General features: G+C 48.1%; 2 protein-coding genes across 5 annotated transcripts; both read right to left on the reverse strand.

Annotated features, from left to right (window-relative positions):
- Positions 1-4: 4 nt before the first annotated feature.
- On the reverse strand, positions 5-4,791 carry ckmt2a (creatine kinase, mitochondrial 2a (sarcomeric)). Of its 2 annotated transcripts, none has more exons than XM_057019002.1 (10): positions 4,641-4,791; positions 2,928-3,108; positions 2,368-2,566; positions 2,205-2,300; positions 1,905-2,126; positions 1,462-1,547; positions 873-996; positions 609-743; positions 398-523; positions 5-311 (listed from the first exon to the last, which is right to left on the reverse strand). In XM_057019002.1, exons 2-10 carry the CDS (start codon positions 3,071-3,073, stop codon positions 195-197), a joined length of 1,251 nt encoding a protein of 416 aa, XP_056874982.1. In that variant the 5' UTR covers positions 3,074-3,108; positions 4,641-4,791; the 3' UTR covers positions 5-194. The 2 variants fall into 2 exon arrangements, with proteins under 2 accessions (XP_056874982.1, XP_056874981.1); XM_057019001.1 differs by lacking the exon at positions 1,462-1,547 and adding an exon at positions 1,241-1,326 and having other exon boundaries at positions 4,641-4,790.
- Positions 4,792-5,091: 300 nt separating this feature from the next.
- On the reverse strand, positions 5,092-20,921 carry rasgrf2a (Ras protein-specific guanine nucleotide-releasing factor 2a). 3 transcript variants are annotated; one of them, XM_057018938.1, is made up of 29 exons: positions 20,642-20,921; positions 14,912-15,018; positions 14,340-14,487; positions 14,038-14,127; positions 13,695-13,948; positions 13,544-13,623; positions 12,951-13,144; positions 12,736-12,845; positions 12,538-12,656; positions 12,287-12,450; positions 12,117-12,183; positions 11,909-12,045; positions 11,750-11,832; positions 11,427-11,675; positions 11,155-11,247; positions 10,541-11,049; positions 9,898-10,026; positions 9,715-9,804; positions 9,497-9,603; positions 8,287-8,399; positions 7,947-8,007; positions 7,833-7,862; positions 7,621-7,724; positions 7,455-7,539; positions 7,050-7,247; positions 6,898-6,977; positions 6,706-6,823; positions 6,371-6,439; positions 5,092-6,289 (listed from the first exon to the last, which is right to left on the reverse strand). In XM_057018938.1, exons 3-29 carry the CDS (start codon positions 14,451-14,453, stop codon positions 6,194-6,196), a joined length of 3,543 nt encoding a protein of 1,180 aa, XP_056874918.1. In that variant the 5' UTR covers positions 14,454-14,487; positions 14,912-15,018; positions 20,642-20,921; the 3' UTR covers positions 5,092-6,193. The 3 variants fall into 3 exon arrangements, with proteins under 3 accessions (XP_056874918.1, XP_056874916.1, XP_056874917.1); XM_057018936.1 differs by lacking the exon at positions 20,642-20,921 and adding an exon at positions 18,443-19,419; XM_057018937.1 differs by lacking the exons at positions 11,155-11,247; positions 20,642-20,921 and adding an exon at positions 18,443-19,413.
- Between the last annotated feature and the right edge of the window lie 157 nt (positions 20,922-21,078).

The raw sequence follows: 21,078 nt of genomic DNA on the forward strand, positions 1-21,078 counted from the left end.
AGGAGCCGGTGATGGGTATTGGGTTTATTGATGTTAGGGCTACGAGACCTTAACATGAGGTAGGATCCTTCCCTAAAGGCTGTTTCAACTACGATTAGGCGACACTACAGATACATTTCCAGAGAAATAAAGAGCCTCGTCTGTAACGGGAGACAGGTTTGCCATCTCAGCCGGGTCCTGACGCCGGTCCGGATTTATTTCCTGAACTGGGCGATGGCAGCTGGGACTTTGATGTCCTGTCCCTTCTCCAGCCTCTTCTCGCACTCGATCAGGTAGTTGACCCCGTCGATCAGCAGCTGGACCAGCTCCACCTGCACACACACACACACACACACGATGAGGGGGTGGCAGCGGTGGGGCAGAAATACATGCAGTATTGCCACCAAAGCATCCTCACCTCTGATTTGCCCAGACGGTCGTTGTTGGAAATGTCGAAGGTGTCTCCGGTGGCGGCGGTGTCCACCCCTCCCGTCCCTCTCTTCTGGAGTCGGAGGTTATCCAGGATTTTGCTGAATCGTGCGTCCTGCGGTGGGGTTGGTTGTTAACCCACGCTGGAGTAATGCTGACCTTCAACAATGTGCGTGCACGTGCGCGCGTGTGTGTTTTACCTTGCTGAGTTTTGGCAGACGTACGTGAACTCCAGCCCTGAGGCCGGTGCCCAGGTTAGAGGGACACGTGAGGATGTAGCCAAGATGCTCATTCCACATAAATTCCCATCCTCTTTCCTGGATCAGCTGCTCCACCTACAAACAAAATGAGGGGGGAAAAACAGTTTTCAACCATTTTTAAAACTCAAAATGACAAATATCAATAAATCCTTCATTAAAAATGTCCAACCACATCTGTGGGGATGCATATTTTGACACCTCTACCTGTTTGAGTCCTCTGCAGAACCTCTCAAACACTCTCTTCATGTTGCCTCCTTTCTCCATGGAGATGATCCTGGTGTGGTCCTCCTCGTTGATCCAGATCAGGAAGGTCTTCTCGTTGTTGTGCCTGAGGAGAACCAGCTGAAGGAACTAAATAAAGAGCTCTCTGGAGATGTTCTCTCCCAACAAACACTGATGTTCATGCAGAGCATCTGTGCAGTATTAATCTGCCACACCAGGCTGGAGTTTGTCATGAAAACCACAAGATCATCCCTCTATCACGGAACAACGGGAGACATATTTAAAGGTCGCGGTGTCATAAAGCTACGTGGTCACACAGGAAGCATGCAGGAGAGCTGGAGAAGGCCTACCAGATGCCTCTACCGTCTGGCCAGTCTCTGGCCATAAAGGCACATGTCAACAATGGAGAGACAGGTTTGTCAAACAGGAAGTGGTCCTAGGAGGGATGGGTAGAGGTAAAGGTAGAGGAGTGTGAAAGACAGACATGATAAAAGGACAGAAAGACTCTAGGGTGGGAAATGTCTTCAGTAGTTCCTAGGATGGGGTTCTAACTACACTGTCCTGTCCTCACCAGATCCCCCTGGCATCGGGCCAGTCCCGGGCCATGAAGGCCGATGTGAGCAAAGGTGACACGGGCTTGTCAAACAGGAAGTGGTCCTTATATGGAGCGGCATTAAAAGGTCAGAATGGAAATGTCAATTCCTTCACCCGGCCCTATAAAAGACTGAGTGTAGGTGTTTGAATCTTCTAATCTAGGTCTCTTCAAAAAAGTCGCTTTTATATTCTTGTATAGGGAAAAGATAGCGAAACATGTCCTGGAGACATGCGTGCACCTGATCTGTTGTCACATTTACACCTTGTTTTTGTCATTTAAGCTGCAAACATACCTGATTACAGCAGGTATCACATAGCAAATACACCAAGTTACGCCTGACAGCCCAAGTGCATTATGGGACCTGTAGTGTTTGTACTCCTGTTGTGTAAGAATCCTCTGCACTCTGAAACACGACTCACATCAATGAGCTGCTGCTGCTCCTGCTCCGTCATGTCTCCCAGGCTGTAGTAGCGCCCGGCTAAGTCGCCCTTCAGGCCGGCCAGGGCGGTGACCGCCACCCGCTCCACTTCGCGCCGCTCGGCCCTGGAGCAGGCCGGGGGAAGGCTCAGCCCGCGGATGCTGCGGCCGGTCCGCACGCGAGAGGAAAGGACGTATCTCTCATCAAACATGCCGCTGGTGATCTGACGGCAAGTAGAAAAAAAGAAAAAGGTTGGAAGGGGCGGAGGCGCCTCAGTGACGGCTCAAGATGACACAAACACCTTGGAGGCGTCCAGGTCAGTGGGGTGGATCATGGTTCGAGGGTCATAGCCGTTGTGTCTGTCCTTGATGACCGGGTCAAAGAGGTCGGCAAAGACCTGCAAACCCAGAAACAGGATCAGATCGTGTTCGATGAGGCTTGTTATGCGTTCATCCATCTCCCACCTCGTAGCTCTCCTCGTCTCCAGCCACACAGCCCACTGTCTTGATGAAAGGGTGCCCGGGGTTGTCCACTCCAGTTTGGATGCACTGGTCCAGGGTCCAGTTGTTGGGGGTGACCTTGTCCCTCAGTCTGGAGTAAATGGCCGGCGTCAGAGCCGAGGCCATGCAGTTGTTGTGCTTCCTCAGGTCGGGGAAGTCCGAGCTATGAGGATGAGTATTAATTGCACAGTAATTCCACTGTTTGCTTGTTTCTTGGTGTGGTTTTAATCACATCAAATGATCATTTTGACAGTACAGTAGAGGTGCTGTAGCATTTAATCCTAAACTATCTACAACTAACTACTATAACTAATCCCTTACATGAATATAGTTATATGTCTGTGTGGTAAGTCAAGTGTTAATTGCCACATATCTGGGGGGGGGGGGGTTAGGCTGAAACCTGAGAGGGGCCAACATGGCTGCTGTAAGCCCCCAGCTTTCTTTACCCCACCGACTCTTCATGTGCAACAAAACTGTTCGATGCACCTTCAAGCGACTAAAACTGGCGTTCTCTCCTCTCTCACCTGGGAGGGTACAGCTTCTTCTTGGCTTCGGCAGCCAGGTTGTTTTCGCTCAGCAGGAGGCCGGTCGCCATGGTTCCGGCGCCCAAGCTGGCCAGCAACACGGCCGTGTTGCGGCCAGATATGAGGCGCGTAAAAGAGTTTGCCATCTTTCTGCTCGTGCCTTTAGTGGGATGCAGGTAAGCTGAGGAGGGAGAAACCACATTAGTCAAAACGAGGTGCTGCCTGGGGGGAGCACTTCAAACACATTATAGGTCCCTGAAAACAAAGAATACGCTCTAAATCATTTCATTCATTGTTCTTTGTAACAGAATAGACAAGGGTATTAAGGTTTTTACGTAAAGAACGTGAACTTTAGCCTTTCAAAGCCAACAAGAGAGATTTTAAGCTCTTTTAAACCAAAGTCCCTCTCTTGGCCTCCTGCACCGGCAGATCTCCGTCAGACTCCATCTGTGCTTTTATCAGCCCCAACGATGCTGCTAAGTGTCTCTATTCTAGTCTTTTGCTTCATCTCAGCAATAGAGTTTATGCTACCACAGCCCTAACACTAACCCTAGACACCACCAACCACCCACATACACCCCCCCCCCCCACACACACACACATACACATTCACATACACACACACACCCTTTTAAATACACTAACGAGCTTAACAAAGGAAGTCCTGTGGCTGATGCTCTTAGCCTCTTAGCATTACGGCAGCATCTCCCACCCTTTGGCAGCCAGGGTTCACATGTCCACCTGTGTCTCAGTGCATGAGCGACATAAAGATGTCCGTCTTAATCTGACGAGAAGAAGTTGAGAGCTCAGCGTCGGCCATAACCTGCGGGATGTTTCGGGCCAGAAAGTTAAGATGTAAAAACAGTCGACGGTTTTGACTAGAAGGTCAAAGAGAAGATGTCCTTTGCAGAGGTTGGACCCTCAGACGGTGTCTTAATATAGCAGGGAGCAGTGAGGCTGTTAATCCTGGTCACGGGAGAAACAGGCCGAAACAGGGTCGTTCCCAACCCATCTGATAACCGAAGAGGAATACATTCACAATTAAAACCTTTGGGCTCCGGTCTCCTCGCTCTGTGGTGACCATGAACTCTGCGGTGATATTATTTATAGGTCACTGGAGGGCAGGTGCGGCGCCGGTGCCAGGAAACAAGTCATCTGACGAGCGTGCCGACATTCTGCAGCGATCACAGGATCAGAGCCTCACACGGCCAAGTCAGCGGGACAGAGGACTGGAAGTCAGGACAGGGTTCATCAGCAGAGCCGGACATGATTCAAGTGATCTGCTGCTCCGGCCCGGCGGGCCGTGCGGGTCCCAGGAGCCGGCAGTCAGGATTAGGACTAAACCACCACAGATGTGGGATCAGCCTGGTCTCCCCAGACAGCCGTGACCTTTTAACTCTGCTGGTGTACGTGCAGGACGTAAGAGCGGCCCTGTCCTCCTCAGAGGACACAGGAGATTTAACGGCGCCCTCATTCTTTCAAAGAACAACGTCTAAGAAACATGCAAACATACAGATTTTCACCAAAATGCACCACAAAAAACTGCTGGAGACACTGATTTTCAGTTCAAATGTTACAATAGAATTAATCTTTTTCATCCCGTTTTGGGTTCTATGACGACGTCCTGACTGCACATCAAACATTTCCCCCCATGTGCACTCGCTACACAACCTGCTATGTTCTATTAGATTTGAGGGGGGGAGGCTACAGTACCTGTAGGGAAGCTGCTCTCTCCTCTCGCTGAAGGACTCTAGTTGAAGAGCTTTTCACTGCTGCCACGAGGGCTCCGCCCCCTGAAGCTGGATTAAAGTGCGGAGGCCAATCGCCAGCTCCGACGGGAGCGCTGGCAGGCCAATGGAGCAGCACCGACATGAGCCACACTGACATGAGCACCAAGGGTCCAGTATCAGCAGCCGGTTTGACCTTGATCACTAAACTTGAAAATTAAACTTAGCAACATGGCAAATTCAACAACTTGGCGTGACTTTGAGCCATATAATTTAGGAGTGTGTGTGATCAAAAACTCCAGCGTCCTCAGTAACTCTGTGAAGCCTCAGAGACATCTTGGAATCTGGGAAAGGATTCCTTTGGCAGGGGGCAGAGAGGTCACTCCACTTCCTGTTGAGCCGTCTTGTGAGGCTAAAATGACCATTACTCAGACAACTACGAGCGAGAACTGTTCTCCTTTATTGTGTCACAGAGAAATGCATTGAAAAGGAAATACAACAGCCAAAAGAATACAGCAGGATTAGAAGGAATGTTTCCTTTGCTGCTCAAAAGAATCAGCAAAACTCGGGAACAGTCGTCTACAAGGACAAACGACGGGGATTCGTGCTGCATTCAGGAGCAAGATTAGAGCGATATGTCCCTATTTCACTAGTACAGCCAACACGTGCTTAAATCACCACGGTTACGAGGAACTAAGAAGCCCTGACACACTTGAGAGAACTATAACGGGCGTCAGAACGCTCCGACTTTGCTTGGAAAAAGATGAAAAACTGCTATGACTAAAAATCTGACAGCTGTACAAAATGAGTATGTTAAAAAGTGCGTTGGATAGAAAGAAGAATAAAGATGGATAAAACTACCGACGTTTGATCGTTGGCCCTTCTCTTCAGAATTGGAAGGAGTGTAAACACAAATACAGCATCTAACAGGGCGGAGAGCTGATAAAACCCGGGACAGAAACACATGCGTCTGTAAATGTGAAGAAAAAAACGTGTTTACCACAACTGTGATCAGAAATAAACAGACATTTCACAACACTCCACGTCAGCTGGCGTCCTCATGCATCAGCCACAGAAACGGACTTAAAAGTGCTTTTAAATACTTTATATTTGGTGTGGTGTTCACAGCTTCGTCCTGAGCCTTCAAAGCAGTCAAATTAAAAAAATCAATCCATTAATAAATTACAAAAGACACGGCGCCACGCTGAGACTGGAGGTTGATCTGCAAATGTCAATCATAGCTTCACTAAACACTGCGTCTTTGCAGGTCTTGAGTAGATTCATCGATACAGCAAGTTAGCAACAACTAGCAAGCATACGTTCACATTTAGTCGCCGTTCGATCTTCTTTTTTTTTTTTTTACAGTCAAACTGCATTAAATATGGAAGAGGTGTGTCTGTTGTACAATTCGCTCGACATGTATGTGATGCTCAATCAAGGCACATTTTCTTTCCTGAGTCTTCTCAGCAAAATGAATTGTCTTATTTGACGTATTTAAGGGAGAAATCATGTCTGTTTAGCATGTGTTATCAGGCAGAATTAACCGGGCGGAACTCTGGGTTCGATCTTCAGCGAGAGCTCATAGAGGGTGTCTTCATCCATCACTAGCGTCTTATCCAGGAGGAACTGAGTCACCTGGAAGAGGGACAGGGCCTTTTTTTAGCTGTTCTTTAGCAAACTGGGAAGCATAGTGAGACAGCAGCTAGCCACACCGACCTTGGGTTGGTGCTCTATCCTGTACGGCGCCTGCTGGAACTGTCGGATCTCCCGGATAATGTGACAAATCTGAGAGAGGAGAGATCGGAGATGTTTTCCCATCGCTTGAAATCGAGTGTGATGAATGGGTGGACGCAAGCAATCTGATGGTTTGTCGATTCCTGTTACTATAATCTGTTGACAGGACTAAATTAAGCTCTAAACGTGGGCAGCGCCGAAGCGTTTAGACGCACGCCATTTTACTGACTGATAATCTGGGGGATTTAATCCCATTTATGTTGTTGTGTCTGCTGGAAAAGTGTCACGGTGAGTTCAGGGACAGGGGAAACTTTTACCATTCTCATCTTGGAGAAATTAACCAGACCCTCCTCAGTGAAGTTTGGCGTCCCCTCCTCGATGAACGCCAGGTCGGTCAGGTACATCCCCAGGTATGGAACACACGGCGGGTTGCAGCTACATGTGCGGGGTGAAAATGTCAGAGTAGGTTCCAAAACTGGAATTGAAACACTCGTAAGGCGGTTATTTACTTTTTCAGCGTCTCTCTGAGGTTCTTGAACCTCCCCTCTGAGGACACGGTCTTCTGCAGCCTGTCCATGAGCGCTTTTGTCTGAAATTAACCAAGAAAATGAACCAGCAGAGGTCATTTAGGCTAGTTCTTAAACCTTCAACAGATCCTGACCTGTTTGCAGACTTTGGCCCAGGTCTTCTTCAGCCTGTAGATGGCGCTGCGGTTGAGGGCGGAGGTGATCTCCAGCACGCCGTTGTAATTGTTGAGGCAGCGGCAGATGTCGGCCACGGCCAGCCACTTCTCTATGGAGCCGGCCCTGGAGCCGACGTCGGTGTGGGTCATAATCTGAGAGGCCACCAGATTACTCATCTGTAGACACCACGGAGACAAAAAGTTTAGGAGAATTTGCCTCTGCAGCGTCGCAACTGTTTTAAAACGATGTTATTTCAGTTTAAGGTCAATGGAGTTCCACCACATCTGTTTCCCTGATGCTTTCATGCCAAAATTAACAAGGAAATCAAAATTGAGCGATTAACGACCTTTCAGAAGAAAAGAAAAGAGCGTTTTCAGTCTTACATCATTGAAGTGCTGGCTGGTTTTCATGATATACGGCGTGCGTTCTGACTTATCCACCTTCATCCAGCCCTGACCGAGGAACTCCCTGCAGGAGCAGATTTGGGACCGAGATGAAAATGCAATCAGGGAAATCCGGGAACGGGTATTAATGCTGTCCTTGACTCACTCGTAGGGAATACTCCTGAACACGATGTGATCCAGCAGTGTGATCTGTTCTGCCAACTCCATGGCCGAGAGAGACTCGAAACACTCGGCCTTCGGGCTCTCCGTCTGGAAATAAACACCCCCGGGTTACAGCACACAGCCCACGCTGGAAATAACGATTGTCAGTGAACGCAACACACAGCGGGGACGTCTTCAGATGAAGAGCATTCTTACCACAATGAAGTGCAGCAGAGGGGAGCTTTTCTGGAGGTAGATTATTTCACAGCATTAAAATCAGCTTTATAATCTCTTGGGCACGTTGTGATGGCAACGGGTGGAGAAACTCACCATCTGTAATATGTCTTCAATCTTCAGCTGAGCATCGTCTTGTTCCTCTTGTGAAAGGGCACTGCAGAGCAACGCAGCCGTCAGTCCATTCACAGATGTTCACATAGGCTTTTACACATTGCGTTGCATTGTAACCATAGTAACATACAGGTCCCCAGATCTACTTGAAAGATTTAGTTTATGTCCAGAAATAATCACAGAAAATATGAATGTACATGAATATCATCACATGCTTTGGTAAATAAATTATTTGTATGTTATGAAGATGATATATGATTTTTTTTAACTAATTAAGTTTGATTTGAAGTGACTGATGGGTGAAGACCGTAAAGATGCTCACCTTAGTATGTTTGTTGTTGCTTTCCTCTCCTGGGGCAGCAGATCCGGGTCTCGCAGAACCTCCTCCAGGAGGCCAATCACCCCCAACTTCAGCTCACCGTTGGTCTCAAAGTCCTGATGAGGAATAAAAAAGAAAGAAACAATCATTTCTCATTTAGATACGTCACAGTGTCGCTAGTAATAATATTTCCATGAAGCCTTGTCTTCGCGTGTGTGAGTATGCGCGCCCCCTTGAGGTATTCTGCAGTGTTGCATGTCTGTATTGATGGTTGCAAGTATTAATGGGATGATGCACAAAAAACAAACTGAAGCCAATAACTATAACAGCACACATTTTAGGTATTAAATTATTCCACAATATTTGAACATTAGCAGTGAATTAAATTTTGTGGCATTAATGTGCCCATTTTCCGACATCTCTCACTTGTGATGTGATTATAACAATGGAAATTATTGTCCTTGACCATTATTCTCAATATTGTCATTGTTATATGTTAATTTGATATTAGCTTATTAATGTTAGCTTCCATGAAACAGAACTTGCTTATGGGCAGGACCAAAATATCATATGTTCACTTGTCTGGCTTCAGCATCCAGGTATAAAAATAGCATCTTATATAATCTTAAATGAAAACCATAGACCTCTTAGTGGCCCTGGGGTGGATGCTGACCTTTCTGCATGCTTCCTGGGTGGAAGAAAAGGCACGCAGAGCAAAGAGCACCTCCATCGGAGAAAAGAGCGACAGAATAGAAGACGTACAGGCAGTGACGGTGATAAATACAGACGCGTAAACAGCAGCCAGACTCTTTCAGGTGGGCTGAGAGTGTCTGGTGAGACTTAGGTCATCTGTGAGCTTTCAGGGAATACGGAAACATGCAAACACTTGAGGAAAATAATGGACACATTTCATTCGCTCATTTGAAGAGAATCAATGAACAAATCTGACCGCTAGGGGGCGCGCGGCAACTCGATTTAAGTCAAAGTTATCATTTAGAACAATCTTTACATTAATTTGCCTATTTGAAACATTCAATAGCAGTAACTTTCATTTTAGTTATAACTTTTCCACATTTAAATAACCGGGTATTTTACCTCCTTTTATCCATTTTTTTAAATACATTCTCCTGGTCATTTCTGCTTCGAAGCTTTACTAGTGTCATCATGTCTGTGAGGTGATGGATGTTGGAAAGTTTTTTATAGTTGCTCTCACCTGAGAATGCTTAGAAACCCAGTGTCGCAGCACATTGAGAACTCTGTTGGTCGCAGCTCTCCTGATGATGAATTCTTTGTCACACGTTCTCTCAGAATTACTAAACCCTGAGAGGAAATAAACAATCGTTGGGGCATTCTTGCCTTTTTTATGCATTAAAAGCTACTCCCATTCTCCTGTAGTGTGTTTGGGGACCATCATGACCCTTTCCTACCTACCCTGGGAGCTGCTGTGTCCGGCTGCGGCGGTGGCGATGGCAAACGCGGACGCCGGCGACATGGTACAGCGAGGATTCTCCCCTGATGTGACTAAGGGACAGTGGAAAAACAGCATAAAATGCTGCACGCAGCCATGACACACGCCTGCCGTGGGGTGTGTGTGGGCGTGTGTGTGCGCTGTACCTCCTGCCTGCCTGTAGCGCAGATGTCTGGGTGTTGACGGTGAACGGCAGGGAGACATGTCACCTGGCTCGCTGCTGACCGATGGCGATTCGGGAATAAACTTGTCCAGCGACACCGTTTCCAGGACAGCTTTTGGGGGAGTCAGGTCACAGCTTAGATGCCGCATTTGTCCGACTCAAAATCTTTTTTAATATTTATTCAGTCGGATGCATTTTGAAAATCAATAAACAATTCGACGCACACATGTTCGCAGTGGGGAGGTAACTTTCAGCTGTCCAGACTTCTTCCTGATTTTTAGGGCGCTGAGGCCTCTATTTGTCTTCCAATCTGTTGTTGATTTTCTGGTCTAATGCTCCTGCTGCTGTTTATATGGTGAACAATCTGCCAGCTGTGGCCAGATGGTGATCTAAGAGCCCGATTATTCCCCTGTTGGGTAATGGTGACCCATTTCTGGGGCTCATTTCTCTCCTCTGTTTGGGTGGAGAGACCAATATCAGAGATGCGTTCACAACGTCGGCGAAAAATTGAACCATTCATGCCAAAACGCATCAAACTGAAATTTTGCAGGATAAAAAGGCTTTTCGCAGCATGTGCCCACACATGTTCACAGGGAGCTGGCAGAGTATGAATCATAGATACCTACCCCTGCGGATGCTGCGCCTCAGCTTCCCACAGAAGGCGTCAAGGCGAGGCAGCTCCCCGCTGACGTCCTCCCCTGCAGCTGGGCTCAGCTCTGGGGAGCTGGGACCGCGGCTCAGGTCCAGCGGGGCTTTGGTGCAGATGGGGGTTAGCGAGGATCCTCCAGAGGCCTGTGGGAGGCTGGGAGAGCGTGTGGCGGTGGGAGGAGGAGAGGAGAGGGCAGAGGGAGGCCGGGTGGAGCCTGGGGGAGGGGAGGAGATGGAGGGACTGTGGCTGGAGGTCGGGGAGTTGGCCGCCGAGGAGGAAGGAGTGGTGGACAGGTCCAGGGCTCCTGCTTTTCCGCCAATCGGGGAACTGAGCGAGAGCTTGCGGCAGTGCACGGGAGAGGAGGTGCGGGAGGGGATGGAGAGGGGGGGAGGAGAGGAAAACTTGCGGCAAAGTCTCGGGGATTTGTTGTTCAGCGGGTCCGTCCCCCATGAGCTCTGGTTGGTGGCGAAGAAGAGTTCCAGGGACCTAAAACAGACGTGATGAGAGTTGACCTGCAGCCGCATCTCTGACAGACGATGGCAGAAGTGATTCACCACTATGGTTGATGGTTGGTTTGTTTGTTTGTTTTACTTGGACTGGTCCACAGCCAGCTGCGTGATCTTCAGACTGTAGTCGGGACAGAGGGATGTGATGGACAGACGATCACATGAATGCTGCTCGACCCTGAGGCAGCGACGTGGGAGGGCGGAGCAGCATGCAGGGGGGGTGAAGGACGGAGGAAGGAAGTGATTCATGGAGACAGTAAATGTGGAAAGAGACAAGAAGTGAATGTAATGTGAATGAATGACGGACGGATGGACAGACGCCATCACAGCCGTTTACAGGCGGGACACCGGCCGCACCTGACGGGGATGGAGGTGAACGGTTTCTTGTAGATGTCGGTCAGCTTGTCGATGACCACGGCGGCCGTGGTGAAGATCCTGTACGTGTGGAGGAAGGTGTTGAGGAAGTCGATGGAGAGGAAGCGCAGGTCGGTCAGGCGCTCCAGCAGGCGCTCCACGCTTGCGTACCGGATCTGCGGCACCTTGCAGGAGTTGAGCGTCTTGCTGAAGCAGATGTCAACGTCGTCTTTGTGCAGCCTGGCATCGGACCTTCGGAAACAAACGCAGGGTCAAGCATTGTCGTCGAGTATCGGTTCTACGCTGACCGGTGGAAATCCTCCTACTTGATCATGTGCGGCACAGAAACTTTGGAATTCTCCTCGAACACGCTGGTCATTAGGCCGTTACATCGGATATTATCGATGCACTGAAACAAGAAGAGGGAGGCTTTATTCCTCCCACTGACCAGGACACGTCGCCTCTCCTCACCCAACTCCACCCACCTGGCTGATGTCGCTCGTCCACGCCGCCTTTTCTTGACGGGATGGAGCCAGAAGGACAACGGAGAAGGCCTGACCATCAGGGGGCTCCACCACGATCTTGAACTCCAGGTGGCTGAAGCCTTGACCCGCGGCGTTGTCTGCAAGAGCCACGGCACAGCTGAGGCCACAGTCCAAGAGGAACAAGCGCGTGTGGGGCGGCGGTACTCACAGTCCTCATCGCTGGCGTCCAGCTCTTCAATCAGCGTGCATTCAATCAGAGACAGCGTTCCCCCTTGCTGTGACACAGGAAGTGAACGTCTGTCATGGAAATCTAAACTCAGCACAACTAAACGATGGCAACTTTAGAAAGTCAGACAGTTCCCTCATATTTGGGCTGACCTTGAGTAAGTGAAGCTTGCCCCCAGATGTTCGAGTACAGACGAGGAAGTGTTTGGTAAAGAGAAAACACTGCCGCTCCCCCTCTTTCCTGAGAGAGAGGGAGCCCAGGCGGACCTTGCTGAGAACGCCACGCTCGCTGCTGGACGGCAGCTGGATCAGGGAGCCTGGGGGGTGAGGGGGGGGGGGGCACAGGCAAGAGTGAGCGAAGCGTGACGGGTGGAGAGATGAGAAAAGGCGACGGGGGAGCTCACCTTGTCTGACGAAGGTCTGACTCGTGTCTAACAGGATGTCACAGCCCTCCACGATGGTCCTCTCTATGGCCAGGTTCTTCCGGATGTTCTCCGTGTCGCTCACCTCGTCGTGCATCATCCTGACAACAATCCAAACCCATCAGCTTTAGCATCGGCATCCATCACAGGTGCGCGTCACTGAAATGCCTGCGCGCTCACTTAGACAGCTCCTCCAGCTTGGATTTGGCAAATTCCAAACTTTTACGTTCCACGTGCTCGTGAGGCGTGTGGGCCAGCAGCTCATGGAGGGTGATGATATATCGGGGAATCTGAAATTGAAAAAACTATTTTGAAACAAAAGGTTCAAAATCCTCAAGTACAGCTGATTCACCCTTAATGCGCCAGGTTTATTCATTATAATAATATAATAATACCTGGAACATGGGGTAAGTGAGGAACGTCTCCAGCATGCGACCCTCACAGGCAGCGTTGGATTCATACTGTTTGAGCAGCTTGTCAAAGTCTCGGTTCTGTTTGCAGTTTGCCAGAACCTGCAGACTGTATTGGTGGTTACGGACAAACTCCTGGTAGATGTTCAGCATGGGCAGCAGGATGTCAAAGAGGTCCGCTGCGAGTGTGTCAGAAAAAAGGGCTTTATTTTAAAAACTATACATCTTTCCCCTCCCTCCTCTATTGCCTGACACCCTCTTGCTCTCTCCCCATTCAGCCCCACTTCATCAGCTCTACATGAAAGCAGGTTTTTAGGTCTTCCTCTTCAGGGATGGGCAAATCCAGTCCACGAATGCCAGATCCAAGCCAGGTTTTCTATCCTACAGGTAGACAAGCTTTTATCTGGGGTTCCATTCCCCTCGGTGAACATGGTTTCTGCCTGGTAGGACACAAACCCTGACTTGAACCTGGCCCTCCAGTACTGGATTTGCCTATCCAGAACAAGGTTTCCACCTGCTCTATAAAGGGATGTTACTTATGCTAAAGGCACGGCCACTCTAACCTCTTCAACACTCACCAAGAACTAGTGTGGGCCAGTTGGCGATGCGAGCGTTGAGGCCCTGATGGAAGATCTCATGCAGGAACATGATGGTCTCACTGCAGACAGGAAGAGGCGGTCTTAAATGATTCTGATTCTGTCCCAGAGGTTAAACACCAGAGAACCGTACCTGTTGAGGAAGATGCTGCTGACGTCATCGTGGCTGATGGGAGGTTTCTTGGAGCTGGCTGCCATGCGCAGCGGCCTGAGGAAACAGTTGACCAGGATGGAGAGCTGGTGGACGTATTCCGTCTCCGCTTCCACCATGTTGAAGACGATCTGGTTCCTCTTCCTCATGCTCTCGGCGTGCGGGGAGCAGATGTAGTCCTGCACGATGATCTTCCACTTCCTCCGGCACAGCCAGCCTCGCATGAAGCTCTGTACCTGAACGCAGCGCACCAGAGGGCTCATTTTATTCCCTTTTTCCCCTTTTATTAAAAAAATCTGTTTTTAATACTTCAACACCCGTTTACCTTTTTTATCTTTTTAATATCTGGGTCCTCCTCCTCCTGGTTGCCCTGGTACGGCTGCAACCTCTCCTTAGTTTTGTTCAACACCACAATCTGGGACAACGGGAGTCTCCATGTGAAGGCAGCAGCACACAGGTTTAAATATTCATGCAACTACTTTAGAGACTCAAGACGCTGCGATTTGATTCATGGCGCATGTGCACCCGAAACTCTTGCAGATGCATTGGTGCATCCTTGTGCAGCGTTTTGGCCCTGTGATGCGTCTGTGCGTGTGTGTACACAGATAAGGAAACACTCGTGCATACTTCAGCTTTGAGTCTCTCGATCTCAGTTTCCTGGTCTTCCAGTTGAGTTCGAAGCTGATTGGCTGCCACCTTCTCTGTCTCCATGATCTGGACCAGGTGGATGTACTTCTGCATGAGGATCTCACGCTCGATGATGATGTCGGAGTAACTGAGGAGAGCATGGTGGGGGGGGGAGATGAGGAACAGCACATTTAACCCTCCTGTGTGAGTCTGCGAGCAGAAACGCTGCCAGTTTGTACCAAATGTTCAAAGGAAAGCAGGAAAAGTGGCGACGCAGTGGGAGAGGGGTGAAAAATGGAGGTCGAGAGGCGAGATCAAGTTGATGATGTAACCGGCGTAGCGGTACAGCACCAGTGTGACCTAAATGTGAACCGCTGCGAGCAGAAAACATCCACACACACACTTAGATGTGAAACAAATGTGGAACAGCACATGGAAGCTCTGACTTTATCTTCCTCGGCACAAAAAGAACCTAAAAAACTGTCAGAGAGCAAAAACATGAAGAGGGACGATCAAGAAAGTAGCTAAAACCTTTAATATCAAACGCCCCTTTAATTCTGGGCTCCTCTCACCTGGCCTGCTGGATGTATTCCACCCACTCGTTGCAGTCTGCCTCTTCCTCTGTGCGCAGCTCCAGAGGTTTCTGTCCATCGTGGCCAAAAATGATCAGGAAGTAGTGCTGAGTCAGGGGAAAAGAGTGGAGGAATCAGTTTAGAAAACTAGAGGATGGAAGCAGTTTAAAAATAATGATCAAATAAGATGGGAGGGTAAAAAAAATTTCTTTTTCAAAAGAATTGATGTGGAAGTACTCGTGCAGCTCTCAGACCCTCCACGAGTGCGGCAACACTTGTGGGTCATAATCTACGTGTCCACTCTTCAACGCTCCATTCTGCTGCCGTTCTGAAACATCCCCAACGCCGTGACACCGTGTCCCAGCACGATAAACCACCTCCGGCATCGCCAGCCTAATACCAATAATCTAAATAAGAGCCTCACATCAGTGGCTCGAACGTGATGGGGTTTAGAAATAGAAACACCAAATAGCAACAGACAATTTCTGTATCTTGTTTTACGTAAATCTGATTCAGCAACATTGGTCTACTGATATATAGTGCAGAAATTTACATTTTATATGTAAAATCTCTTATTGTAATGGGAAAAAAGGAGCTTATCAGACTAACTACAGTTATTCTGAATAAATCTATCAAATATGTCTGTTTATCCTGCCGTGATGCTGTATTTTAGAACCTGTGTTGCTTTATAAAACCTGCTAACGTTGCTCCGGGGCTGCCGTAGTGAGAAATTAGGCCTGTATAGTAGCGTTGTCATGATAAGCTGGTGACAGACACTTGGCTTGCTAGCGTGTGCCAGTGGACCAGAGAGGCTTAAAGGCTTGTGTGTGCCTGTGTGTGTACATGTGTGTGTGTGTGTGTGTGTGTTGTTGGGGGCAGGTTTACATAACCATCCAGCCTTGTACAACTCCTCTCATTGCTAATGCGGCTTCCCCGGCCACTAGTCTGCTTTAAGCTGGAGGACAGCAGTGAGAGACAGGGAGCAGGATGCAGACGGACAGACAGACGCACAGACCGACAGGCAGCAGGACAGACGCAGGCCCGTTTCCCCCGGTTCTCTACGCTCAGTCGCAGAAATTAGCCCTCGCCTTCGGTCGCCCCAGACCCGAATGCTCGAGCCGTCACTCACGAATGGAAATCGCTGATGCAACAAGACTCGAACGCTGTTTTTCCGCCAGTTTTCCTCACCAGAGACAAAATATCTGAGTTTTTTCCAACAAACCTTTAATAGACGGCTTCAAGAGAGCTGAGAGCTGATGAACTTCGACCTTTGCTGCTCTCCAAACTTGACACAGTCGTTAAACTGATTAAACCTACACAAGCGCATGTAAAACAGAACTTAACAAGCTCTACTGACAGTGTGAAAGATCCTGACAAGCAGGTTGGCTGAATCAGAGGAAATCAGCCCATTTCAACTTCCTGTTAGTCCTTTCACTGCACATTTTCTGCACCACGTACAGCAAAGAGGCAGACAGATCCCACTCGTGGTACTGTAGAGGGTCGGCTGCAGGCGGCACAGGTACCGGCGGCGTGTAGTGGAGCCCGTGTGTGAGGTGCAGTCGTGTTAACTCGAGATTCAGACAGTGACTGTAGGCAGGGAGACCAGCGAGGATGCTATTCTTAGCCAAGCAGAGCAGCGTCCTAGAGCAGCGCCACAATAGCCACAAACACACTTTAGTCAGAATGCTGCTTCAACGTGCAGAAACAAACATCACCAGCTTGAACTTTTTAAAAATAGAGTCCCAATTTGCTGCCCCCATTTGACGGGCAACATTGATTCTTTAATGGGGCACTTCTGGGATGGTGCTATTGGTCACTTACAGAGAGGCTCTATCACCTCTTTTCATCCCCTGCTGGGGTAAACTGGTTAGCTCACTGGTAAATAAGTGGACCAGTAAAAATGCTGATCAACTCTTTCATTACAGCCGTAGATTCAGGTCATTGAATATTTAATGTTTGTTTCCGCAGTGACTAAAAGCCCATCAAATGAGCTGATGGAAAGACGCTTTGATGCTCGTTTTTTCCTGATTTCGGGGGTGTGCGGTGAAGGTTGTACTGTCCGTCTGGACCTTTGATGTGTTCACTGGCCACTGCAGAGTAAGAAACATGAAGGTTGCCTGGCAACAATAACCATGTGATGCTTCCACGTTTGCTGCTCTGATGTGAACGCCTGAACTTGTGCGTCACTTTTTATTGTCCCCGTCACCACCCATCACCTCCCCGCTTGCTCCCATTTACTTTGATGTTCAGAGTTTGGCCTTCCATCCGAATTTTCGTCAAGTAATTTGCTTAAAATTTCAATCAAGGGGGACATGATTCGGAGGTCATAGGTCAATGTTTTGGTGGTGCAAAAATCAACTTGGGCTCAAACATGAAAAACTCATTTTGGGAGTCAAAGGTCGCTGCAAGCTGATGAATAAAATATCTCAAGGAGACCTGAGGGGATTGTGGCCAGCCACCTCGAGCTGTAAGCCAAAGCCGATAACGCGACATGTACAAAAACACATTTTTATCATCGTTACAGAAATAAAGGAAACGATGTGGACGCCGCATAAAAGTCGCTCCTAAAACACACTGTTGTCATTGGGAAGGGTTTTTTGTTCTTTTGCACGCAGGCGGGGGATTTGTGTCCACAGTAATCATGACAAAAAAGGATGATTACAAAAAAAGAGACAGAGGGAGAGAAAGAGAGAGGGGGGGGATCAGCCTAAAGTCTGCTGCAAATCCAAGTTTGTCAGCACAAACTCTTCATTTCTGACCTCCTGCTGCAAGAGCCCGAATGAGCAGAATGAGACTCGGGTATTTTTTAACCCACATACAACTTTGCTCAACATTTACTAAGGTTCAAACTGCATAAAATTAGTTTCTCTTTAAGATTGAGACAAGCAGAAAGCTGGTGTTAACAGGGTGCTCACACGGATGGTCACAGCAGTAAATGACCACGTCCTCTCTGTCTTGACTGGGTCAGAGCATCGTTTATCTAATCCAGATTACCTGTCTATCAACACCGAGGTTCAACTGATATAATCCACCTGCTCCAAAAATGGAAACGAACAGTATCCCAACAGGATCAGTTGAAAACAGCATCAGAGGATCATTTACATTTTGTTTAAGATGGATTTGTTTCGTGAGACACACGAGTTGTGACGGTGGCGTGCTCCGAGAAAAAACACGCCGCCTCCAGCGCGACTGCATCCTTTTGACGGAAGAAAGATGGCGACTCAAATTCTAAAATGTTGCAGATGAGTTGCACCTTAAAAAAGGTGATGTGGGCACGCAGCCATCACTTTACTCAAGTATTATGTTTTAATATGAAGCACCAAGTTGTTTTTTGTCAAGATTTAGGGTGAAATTATATTCAGTTATCCTAAATAAGCATTTATCCTGGGTCACATTAGGGGTAAAGATCATTATTATTAGTGTTTGGTATAATTTGGGGTAAATATGTCTATTTCTTAGAAACTGATGGCAGAACTTTAAAACAACAACAACAACAACAACAACAACAACAACAACAACAACAGGACTCACCTGCTGCTTCTCCATTGGCTCCTTGCTGAGGGCGGAGACTTTGGGCGCCGGTGCCCGCTCGCACGTGCATCCCTCGAGCAGGTAAATCCCGGAGGGTCTCGTGCTCTGGTCGTTCTCGAAATAAAAGAGCACGTTCTGGTAGAGGGCGAAGTACTTGTCGGCCCAGCGGCCGTTCTCGGTGGTCTTCTTACTCAGGGCGCCGCGCTTCGTGCCCTCTTTACGCGCAACCACCGACAGATACAGAGCGTGGCCCTCATTGTATCGAACCCCCTTCTGCATTTTAGCTTCCCCTGGGCTTTTGTTTTCAAATCCCGATCGAGCGACTTCAGAAAGTTATCTCACATCACACACCGGCGCGGCCCTTCTTCCAGGGGGGGACGCAACAGAGAGGAGGCGGAGAACATCTCCGAGTGAACGGTAATCCAGGCTTAGCGTGGCGCAAAAAGTTGCAGCGCATCACCGCCAGCAGTTGGTCGTGAGTGTCTGCGGAGCCAAGAAATCAGTGCGTCTCCATCCTCCGAAACTTTGTCGACGTCCCCGAGGGGAGGCGGCGCGCGGCGGGTATCGAGAGGAGGAAAAGCTGTCGGGACCGTCGGCGGCGCACAAGAAAAGTAGATTGAGGGGAGCGACTGAAGCGGAATCACGGCGGAGATCAGCGGTAATCGGCTTTGACACCAATTTAAAGAGACAGGTCGCTGCTGTCCGTCGCGCGCCGACGACTGCTGCACGCCGCCGCGCGCAGGAGCGCGTGACGGGGCCAAAAGTTGAACAGCAGCATCACCGCAGGATTAGTCAGACACTTAAAGGTCAAATCCTGCTCTCCACTACTTTAAAGTTTGATTTGGCTTTTCGACTCTTTGTTTTATGAATTGACGTGAACTCTGGACGCTTTTACGTTCCTATTAATCCGTTCGGAAAATGGCAGCGTAAAGTTATTTGAATTCAACTTTTAAAATGAATAAATAAAGAAAGAAAGTGTGTGTTACAATCAACACTGTCGACTAAAAGCCCCCCTTTAACTGGAAGAAAACCCTCAGAAGGCTCATATGAGGCAACCTAAGGTCGGGTAAAGGAGAGATAAGGAAGAAAAGATGGCAACAAACGTTTATAATAGTATCAACTATGAAATCAGCAATATGTCCACAGAGATAAGAGGCACAAACTATGCACAAACAGGGTCTTGATGGCATTAAACACTGATGAGGGAAACAAGGGTTGAGAACATGTGGATATAGATTATGAAGTCAGAGTGGGACGAAATGCAGCTTTGGTTTCATTCAAGCACAATTTGCTTGTAGATAGAGAAAAAAGGATTAGACAAGGATCTTAAGGAATTTCACAAATGTATATATGCTGAGCCGAGATTAACAAAAATGTATGCAGGTTTCGCCTAGTTGAGCCGAACGACGTAGGTCAGAAAGGCTGAAGGAGAGATCAGAAACAGGTGTGGTTGTGGAACCATCGACCACATCCACAATACAATGCATGACATTGTATTGTGGATGTGTATTGTATTGTATTTGTATTGTATTTACAAAGCTTCAGTTTTTGTAATTGGGTTTATGCTTCAGAGGACGAGCGTGTGATTGGATGTGAACCATCAGTTCAGCTCCTGTTTGCTTCACAAAACACACCAACTTATTCGAAGACTTTGAGAAAAATCTAGTTATGATTTAAAAATTGCAACAATTTCTTGTAGAAATTGAATCTGTTACAACAGAAACTAATGAAAGGAATCATAAAAGGCCTCTTGGATGCACGCAGACGCCGAAGTCGTACTGCAGTACTAGTTTAACATTTAACATTATCACTGCTGCTTATCATCATCTGTGGATTTACACGGGTTGAGCACCAGGAGGAACCTTCCCCATGAGGCTAAAGGAAGGGACGAGGACACGTTGTATCGCAGCTCACTGGTCACTTTCAACAGTTTTATCCCTGTTCAGCTCAATGTGACAGTTGGCTTTGAGTGTCATCGTATGATTCCAGGAAGAAGAGCCCAGTTTTTTAAAGGATGGAACATTTAATATCATAAAGCAAACATTTGCATAGTGTGACGGTAGCAATCAGCTTATTTAATGTGCAGATACGTTGTTTTTATTGTGGTAAATACTGAAATACCCTTTCTGGTTTTGTTCATTCTCAAGAACAGATGTTCTGTGCGCTCTTTAAACGCAGAACCCGGATGAATAGACTCACCGAAGGCCGGGAGAATGAATCTTCTGAAAGCAGGGAGTCCGCTTTAGTCTCTCTCTGCACGACAGTTCGTGTTGAACTTCAGTATTTTCCTCATTAGAGCCACCTGGAGCTGCAGGACTGCAGCTACACGTACAAAACCGCACATATTCTGTCCCAAAGAGGGCAATCAAGCAGGTACCTGCCTCGTCATGTTGGCTAAACATACAATCCCGTGGGTGCCTCCAGCTTCCAACCGAGAATAATCTTCCCAGTTCTGATCGTCAGTACATCACAACGAATGTGAAGGTTGTGACAGTTTATTTGTGTCACATTCAGAAATCTGCAACGATTCTGACCAGATCATTCAACATTTTGGTGGGAAAAAGCAGGGATTCCACAAAATAAAATGACTCCGAACATAAAAGCGCAGCGTTAGTCTATTAATATGAAGTTTTTAT

The sequence above is a fragment of the Takifugu flavidus genome, chromosome 20 (assembly GCF_003711565.1).
Source record: "Takifugu flavidus isolate HTHZ2018 chromosome 20, ASM371156v2, whole genome shotgun sequence".
Lineage (NCBI taxonomy): Eukaryota > Metazoa > Chordata > Actinopteri > Tetraodontiformes > Tetraodontidae > Takifugu > Takifugu flavidus.